The 9176-nt window shown below is 33.4% G+C and overlaps 1 protein-coding gene across 1 annotated transcript; it reads left to right on the top strand.

The window, feature by feature from the left end:
* The first annotated feature begins 3880 nt into the window (after positions 1-3880).
* On the top strand, positions 3881-7862 carry LOC140819415 (protein NRT1/ PTR FAMILY 2.11-like). The gene is made up of 4 exons (XM_073179498.1): positions 3881-4129; positions 4240-4457; positions 4532-5088; positions 6901-7862. Exons 1-4 carry the CDS (start codon positions 4033-4035, stop codon positions 7793-7795), a joined length of 1767 nt encoding a protein of 588 aa, XP_073035599.1. The 5' UTR covers positions 3881-4032; the 3' UTR covers positions 7796-7862.
* Positions 7863-9176: the final 1314 nt, after the last annotated feature.

The following is a 9176-nucleotide window of genomic DNA, read 5'->3' as shown; positions in this document are numbered from 1 at the left end:
ACGATATATATTGATATTGTATCGAAATTTTTTGGCATATCGTACAATTTTGGTATAATATGTATGCTAGCTATACGTATATCGGTATGAATTTTTTTATATTGTAATGACAAAAACTTGTGTGAGACAGTTTCACGAATCGTATTTTATGAGACAGATCTTTATTTGGATAATCCATGAAAAAGTATTACTTTTTATGCTAAGAGTATTATTTTTTATTGTAAATATGAGTAGGGTTGACCCGTCTCACAGATTGAGGTCCGTGAGACGGTCTCACATGAGACCTACTCTACTGTAATTTACGGTACGGTATACGATATAAGATTTTCTGTTCGGTTCGATTTGGTTCGGTGCGGTACGATATACCACATGTTTAGTAAAATTTTATGAAGAGTGCTAACAAATTATTAAGAGAGTGAGGAAAATAAAATCGATTGATATGTGGTGTAGGTCAAGTTAGTTCGAGCAAGAAAAAAACCCGATCAGTTAGAAGTCAGACCGGTTCATATTCGAGAATTTCATTCGATTAAAACCAGATTTTATCGGATTTTACCTAATCGAACCGATTTTCATTTGTTCGGATAGGTTTTAGGGTTTTTAAATTTTGGCAAAAATTTCTATAAATACTAGTAGAATGATAATGTTGGAACCTTACCAAAAAAATATTAGAAGCTTACACTTATGGCTAGGGGTTTTTTTTAAAAATATTATAATTTTAAAACTTATTTATTAAAATATAGTAGTTTTCAAAACTTTACGAAAATATTGTAATATGGAGAATGAACCCGCGGATTCTCAGTCGGCGACGGTTTATCCAAAACCGTCACTATTAGCGACGGTATTCCAAAACCGTCGCTACTTGCGACGGTTTGAACAAAAACCGTCGCTATGTCAAGGATTCCTTTACACAATCCCATGCCTATAAATCTCACCGAGTATTTGACGAATTCATCTCATCCTTCGGCTCAACTTTTCAGTTTCGACACTCTTCTTGAGCAGTTTTTTTTCTTCGGTCCGTGTCTTTTTTTTTTAATAAAAATGAAGGGAATCCTTGCCATAGCGACGGTTGTTGTTCAAATCGTCGCAATTAGCAACGGTTTTGGAATACCGTCGCTAATAGCGACGGTTTTGGATAAACCGTCGCCGACTGAGAATCCGTGTCAGTCTCTCCCGGATTCTGAATCCACGGGTTCATTCTCCAGATTACCATATTTTCGTAAAGTTTTGAAAACTGCTATATTTTAATAAATAAGTTTTAAAATTATAATATTTTTAAAAAAAACCCGACAAATAGAGAAATACATAAATAAATAAATCAGTTTGGAAAAAAATAAATTTAATAAACAGGTAGGGTAGAAAGTTAAGTACACCAATAATATTTTTTGTTGGCCACCCAAAAGAAATAAATTGGTCTTACATTTCACACTTATTCACACACTATTTTATCCCAAAAAATATAATATTATAAATTTAATTAAATTTCACAAACTTTATTAAAAGGTAGTTGAAATGATATTTTTTAAAAAAAGTTGTTATTAATTGATTACTTAGTTTAAAATAAAATCTTTTTAATACCCCGATAGAAAATTTTTACACGGATCTCAAACTCGAACTCGAAAGACAATGTCTATAAATCGAGTGTCGCTAGACCAAGAGTCGTGTGAATATGAAGTGGAGTCGACATTGTTAGTAGTGTGCTGTCCATTTGGATGATGACTCAAATGAATATTAACAAACGCCTTTCCGTGTGCATGTTGTCTGTTTCATGAAGCACGACTTTAGTTCATAGTGGTGCACTTTGTCTTACCCCTTTATGTAGTCCACACCCAACTCAATTATTGGATATAGTTAACTAATATTTTTAAGACAACTAATTGTGTGAGACGATCTCACGGATCGTATTCTGTTAGACAGATCTTTTATTTGGATGATCCATGAAAAAATATTATTTTTTGTGTTAAGAATATTACTTTTTATTGTGAATATCTGTAGGATTGACTCATCTCACAGATAAAGAGTCGTGAGAGCGTCTCCCAAGAGACCTTCTCTATTTTTAATGGACAAAATATAATTTTTGTTAAAAAAAATTGTTGCAAAATATTTTTAATGAATAAAACTATATATATATCATTTTAAAAGATCGAATACTGACTTCGTGTATACATAGATCATCTCCTAGCCGCGGAAGCATGGAAACTCAGGTATTTGATCCCGATGGATGAAATGTGGTTCGATTAAATCTCGACGGGTTGTTTTTCTCGTCTTGGTTATAGGTATTGATCGGATCGTTCGATAATAAAAACTAAAAAAAATAATTTTTTTAAAATATTTTTGTAACTTTTGTATATTTTTGTATGTTTGAATAAAATAATGATAGGCAAGTAGTTTGGATCCTATTGTATGGTAAGCCATGGTCTTTGTTGGCGTCTTGGCATGTCTACTTTCATGTTTGACTTGTTGAAAATGTTAGTGTGTGTGTGTCGATCAAAATGGGAAAATATTTATTGTTATTTAAAAATTTAAATAACAATTTTATTTTTTTAAAAAAGTCGATATTATTATATATTAAAAAATAAAATAATTTTAACGTATATTTTTATTCATCCTCTAAAATATTTTGTTATTAGATTACATTATACTACAATATCGCACTTTATTTTATAATTATTTTTACATACAAATTTACTATTAACAAATCAATAATTACAAAATAAAATCTAGAGTGGGTCTCACGGATTTTAATATGTGAGACGGGTCAACCATATCGATATTCACAATAAAAAGTAATATTCTTAGCATAAAAAATAATATTTTTTCATAGATGACCCAAATAAAAGATCCGTCTCACAAAAACGACCCGTGAGACCGTCTCACACAAGTTTTTGCCTAAAATCTAATGAGGATTTTTTATTTGGTTTTTTGCTTTTTTTATTTTTTAAATCCCGCTGTCCCAATTTTCATGTGATATTCAAACAATAATTGTTATGGAATTTAATGGAATGATTCGTGGTAGGGGTAACGACGTAGCCTTATACGTGACACAATCTAAAATTTTAGAGATCGATATAAATGACATATGAAATTAGAATGACGAAATCGATTATCTCGAATTTTCGCATTTTATATCTAAAATTAATTGAATGATTTAAAGAAAAAAAAACTTCTGATTTCACTACATAGTGAGAATCAAGTTAAGAGTACAATATGAAGGAGAGTCTCACCTCGATATCTTTTTTTCATATATTAGTGCAATTTTATATTTGTCCAATTTATTTCATGGTAAGAAAAGTGTTTATTTAGGAAATTGGACTTATCCTTATCCTTTTGAAGTAAATGCAAAAAGATCATTCAATTTTGTCAGAAGATCACTTGATTGTTATTTTAAAAATATAGCCTAATCACCATAATTATGACCTCTTTTACTCTCTATTTTCTACTTGGAGCATGTACATATACTTCCATATATAGTTCATAATTTACAAAAAAATAATAACAATTTTAAAAAAAAAAACAATTATTGTACATATGTTTTGCATAATATAATATTTCACTCTAAAAATAAAAATAAATTGTAATTCTGATCATTTATATTTACTTCTTCGTGATTTTTGTTTATTTACATTATGGTTTTTTTCAAATTTTTGACGATTTTAGTATTTTTTTTGGCAAGAATATTGCTTATGTGACATTAAACATGTCATTGATATGTCAGTAATATATCAGTGACATAAAAAACGATTAAAATTACCAAACAAATAAATAATTAAATAAAATTAATGGATTTAGACTTAAATTTGATTTTAGATAACCAAATATGCATCTAGAAAGATATTGAAAATAAAGGGAAAACGACTAACACTTGTATATAATGGAGGAGAGAGCTAGCATCACAAATGTCTCAAAGCTGATGATTGACCGACCCTAGTCTCACCAGTCTTCTTGTTTCCAAGTGTTTCCCTCTTGCCAAACAAGTGTATACACAATTCGAGTTCGATTTCGAGTTCGAGTTCGAGTTCGTGTCCGAGATAGGATATGGCGATGGAAATGGAAGAGAAGAAAGCAACCACAAACGATGAAGATGAACCAGAGATCAACTATAGAGGAATCAAAGCCATGCCCTTTATTATAGGTGATGTTTATGCTCTAATTTTCATCTTCTTTTTTTTTTCCCTTGTTAACTTCAACGATTTGTACATGATTCTAATTGTGTTCTTGAAAAAAAATTTAAAAATTATGCAGGGAATGAGACATTTGAGAAACTTGGAGCACTTGGGATGTTGTTCAATCTTCAAGTTTATTTGACGACTGTTTTCAATATGAAACGGATCTCTGCTACCACGCTTTTGAATGTCTTCAACGGGACAACCAATTTCTCCACGCTAATCGGTGCTTATGCTAGTGATACTTACTTTGGTCGCTACAAAACACTTGGATTTGGATCCATTGCTTCCTTTCTGGTGAATTACTTGTTATTGCTGCAATGGTTTTTGGAATACGCACGAGAAATGTGACGTTTTTTTGTTTGGCGCAGGGTTTGTTGGTGATAACACTGACAGCTGCAGTCAAGAACTTGCATCCACCCCATTGTGGGGCACAAGATGTACGATGCGTCGGTCCAAGTCCGTGGCAAATGGTATTTCTGCTAAGCGGTTTCGGGCTGATGATCCTCGGCGCCGGCGCCATCCGGCCATGTAACTTAGCCTTCGGGGCCGATCAGTTCAATCCGAAAACGGAGGGTGGCAAGAGGGGGATCGACAGTTTTTTCAATTGGTACTTCTTCACGTTATCTTTCGCGCAAATGGTGTCGGTGACTCTCGTTGTGTACGTGCAATCGGACGTGAGTTGGGGCATCGGACTGGGGATCCCCACTTTATTTATGTTGATATCGTGCTTCGTCTTCTTCGTGGGGACCAGCATTTACGTGATCGTGAAGCCGGAGGGAAGTCCGTTCACGAGCGTGGCTCAAGTCCTGGTGGTCGCCGTCAAGAAGAGGCGGCTGAAGCCGCCGCAACAACCGTGGCTTGGCCTGTTCAATTACACGCCACTCAAGTCACTTAACTCGAAGCTCCCATATACAGAACAATTCAGGTACAATTTTGCTATTTCTATGTGCGGTGGTTACAATTTATTGGTCCACATTATAAATGTTTGATTTACTCATTATGGTTATTAGTTGGTGCCATAAAAATGACAAAATAATTAATTCACCAATGTTATTTATAGATAGTTGGTGGATTTTGTGTTTTGGTTCTTTAATAATCAAAATTTGGCAGACGAATATTTTATTTGGATCATCGAAAAAATATTATTTTTTATGTTAAAATATTATATTTTATTGGGTACATCGATAGGGTTGACTCGTCTTACATATAAAGATTCGTGAGACTATCTCATAATAGACATATTCTTTGTATATTTTTATATGTTCATGTGATCATCTGAATTCGAAATAAAAAAAAATTATAACAAATGTTCATATGAATATCTTATACAAAAAATACATAAATGACAATATTCTCCATGTAACATAGACTGGATTTGTTCAGTGACACGTGACAAAATAGAACAAAAGCTAAAAAAATATATTCAATTGTTTTTTTGAAACATTAAACATCGATTCATTCAGAATTAGAAGTAGAGTGAGTCTGATGTGAGACCGTCTCACGGATCATAATCTGTGAGACCGTCAACCCTACCCATATTCACAATAAAAAGTAATACTCTTAGCATAAAAAGTGATACTTTTTCATGGGTGACACAAATAAGAGATCTGTCTCACAAATACGACCCGTGAGATCGGCTCACACAAATTTTTGCCTTAGAAGTAATAGAGTGCATGTTTAAAAGATCATCAATAGATATTGAGTAGGTCTCATGTGAGACCATCTCACGGATCTCAATCTGTGAGACGGGTCAACCCTACCCATATTCACCATAAAAAGTAATACTCTTAGCATAAAAAGTAATATTTTTTCATGGATTACCCAAATATAGATCCGTCTCACAAAATATGACATGTGAGACCGTCTCACACAAATTTTTGCCATAGATATTGACGTGTCTAACCAAACAAAATAGTAGAAATTTTGGTAAGGAAAATAATATTAATTTATTTAACAATTTGATGAATTATCTTTGCGTGACCAACCTGCTAAGTTTGCACACCAACTGCAATGCATATTATATAGCCAATTTTTATGTTTGATTATTCAACAACCATCTATATATTATATTTGTTTATTAGTTTTATTTATATATTTTATGCTTATAATATTTTTAAATGCTTGGTTTCTGCACGGGCCAGTTAAGTAAATTAGATATTGTTATATTATTTTATTTTATTGGATATACAAAGTAATTCAAAATGGAGATCAATTTCTAAAATTGATCCTCTATTATATATATAGATAGATCTTTGGTCCTTTTAATATCATATTTATTAGGTAAAAATAGCCATTTATATTGATATTTGGCTTCTATATATCTAATTGTCTAGATTTTAATTCTAAAAAGATAAATTGGCTTTCCTTTTTTTCCCGCGTATATATTATTATATATAATTTGTTGGGAAAATAATTTTTTTATTCATGAAATTTCAAAATTTGATTTTGATATGTACTTTCAATTTTTAATTATTTTGATTTAATTGCTGATGTGATATCGAAAATACTGACATGATATCGAAAAATGTTATTTGTTTAATGTTAACTCACCAATTTGATCAGTATAATCGAAAATTAAAAGTTAATCTACAGAACCAAAGTTTTGAAAAATTAATAGACTAAACAACAAATTAGTGAATCAAAAAAATTATTCTCTCTTGTGGTGCAAAATATTGTTGAATACTCGAAATTTTAAAGTACCAAAGCTTAGTAATATTCCGCACAAATTCGTGCCTAGATTTCTTGACAAAGCAGCGGTAAGGACAGCAGAAGACCAGCTCAACCCCAATGGATCCCAATCCAATCCATGGCAGCTCTGTAGCATGCAGCAGATCGAAGAAGTCAAATGCATCCTCCGTGTGATCCCCATCTGGGCTGCCTCAATCTTCTACCAAGTCGGCGAGAAGCAGCAGTACATCGTCTTCCAAGCCATGCAATCCGACAGGCATCTCGCCTCCACTAGCTTCCAAATCCCACCCGCCACTTACAGTGTCTTCACCATGCTAACCCTCACCATTTGGCTCCCCATCTACGACCGGATCATCGTCCCCTCCCTCCGGAGGATCACCAAGAAAGAAGGCGGGATCACGATCCTCCAAAGAATAGGCATCGGCATTTTCTTGACGATCATCGAGTCGTTGGTCTCGGCATTTGTCGAACAGAAGAGGCGGGGGATGGCGCTCAGCCATCCTGGGGCGCATTCACCCCGTGGGGACGTGTCGTCCATGTCGGCTTTATGGCTCGTCCCGCAGCTGTGCATTGCTGGGCTCGCTGAAGGGTTTTGCGCGATAGGGCAGGTGGAGTTTTACTACAAGCAGTTTCCTGAGAATATGAGGAGCATTGCGGGGTCTTTCTTCTTTTGCGGGATGGCGGCGGCAGGTTACTTGAACGGATTCTTGATAACGGGGTTGCATAGGATGACAGAGGGGTCGCCGTCGGGGAACTGGCTGCCGGAGGATTTGAATAAGGGGAGGTTGGATTACTTCTACTACTTGGTGGCGGGGCTGTGTGCTTTGAATTTTTGCTATTTCGTTGTTTGTGCCCATTGGTATAGGTATAAGGGGGTGGAGGTAGCAGATAATATTGGTGTTGAAATTGTGGAAAAAGAAAAGGAAAATAAATATGTTGTATAGGAAATCAACAATATTTTATAGTATATTGTATTATTCTCATAAATAAATTAACAATGTTTTCCATTCATTTTCCTTGTTTTAAGAAAATTGAAAATTTATTATTCAGACAGAGTTACTTGGATATAATATCGATAAGGTTAAAATAAATGTATGATTTCATTGTTAAAGTGAGAGATACTTCACAAATCAGGAAAAAAAATTACATCTCTAATTATATCTGTGGTTTAAAATATTTGAGTTGTATAATTACAGTCAGCTAAAGTTTTTGGTAAATCGACGAGCGCTAGATCTTAACACTAATCTTGAAGTTTCACTATAAGATTAAGGTAATATATGTGTATTTTTAGAAAGTAAAGATGATTTCCAAAAGAGACTATGTGTACCTGGATGGATATATCACACACAAAAAAACCCTTTGAATGTAGGTCCGGACTTGAGCATAATCGAAAGAAGCAGTTGCTTCAACATGGGGTTCAAACAAACCTTAATATATGTATATATATTTTTCATGAGTCGAGTTGAATCGAAGATCTGTTTCACAAAATTGACATGTGATATGGTTTCTCTATAAGTTTTTGTGTATTTTAATTTAGGGTTTAAATATTTTATTTATATTGACAAAAACTATTTATTATAATTACTCGAGCAACTCTTGAAATAGTCGAGCTACTCGATTTGAGCTCAGTCAAGTCGATCTCGAGTCGAGTTTTGACCGAGCTACTCCGAATAGCTTGACTCCACTCACTAAATGAAAAATTAAATAAGAAAATTAACTTCCAAAAAAAATTATCTAGTAGCTTGATTCAACCCACTAAATGAAAAATTAAAATAAGAAAATTACTCCTAACAAAATTATCTTTATAAAAAATTATGATTACATAAAAAGAAATTCGATATTTACTACCCACACATGAAAATGTATCATTCTTGAGATGAGGTGCCTTGAATGTTTACATGAAAAATTAATGATCTCTAGTCCACACTTCACTCAATCATATGTGCCAATGCATATCAAAAAAAAAAATCCCCTTATCTTGAATAAACACTAAATCTGACGAGATTAAAATTCAAAACAACTGAAGTCATTTAGATTAATCTATGTTACATCCGAAGTATTTCTTGGCTTATGCACGGTTCCCGTGGCTCGAGAAACGTTAGTCTATGGCCCAATTTTATGAGACTCCCGAAAAACATTGATCTTAGATGAGTAGGTTTCTTGTGAGACGGTCTCACGAATCTTTATCTGTGAGACGAGTCAACTCTACCTATATTCACAATAAAAAGTAATATTCTTAACATAAAAAGTAATACTTTTTCATGGATGACCCAAATAAAATATCCGTCTCACAAATACGACCCGTGAGACCGTCTCACACAAGTT

This window comes from Primulina eburnea, chromosome 18 (genome assembly GCF_022965805.1).
Source record: "Primulina eburnea isolate SZY01 chromosome 18, ASM2296580v1, whole genome shotgun sequence".
In the NCBI taxonomy this organism is placed as follows: domain Eukaryota; kingdom Viridiplantae; phylum Streptophyta; class Magnoliopsida; order Lamiales; family Gesneriaceae; genus Primulina; species Primulina eburnea.
This window is presented reverse-complemented; position numbering and strand designations above follow the sequence as displayed.

Coding starts and splice junctions, on each gene's coding strand:
- LOC140819415 (XM_073179498.1), top strand. CDS start 4,033: ATGGCGATGGAAATGGAAGAGAAGAAAGCAACCACAAACGATGAAGAT. Junction 4,458..4,531: donor GATCCATTGCTTCCTTTCTG/GTGAATTACTTG, acceptor TGTTTGGCGCAG/GGTTTGTTGGTGATAACACT. Junction 5,089..6,900: donor CCATATACAGAACAATTCAG/GTACAATTTTGC, acceptor ATTCGTGCCTAG/ATTTCTTGACAAAGCAGCGG.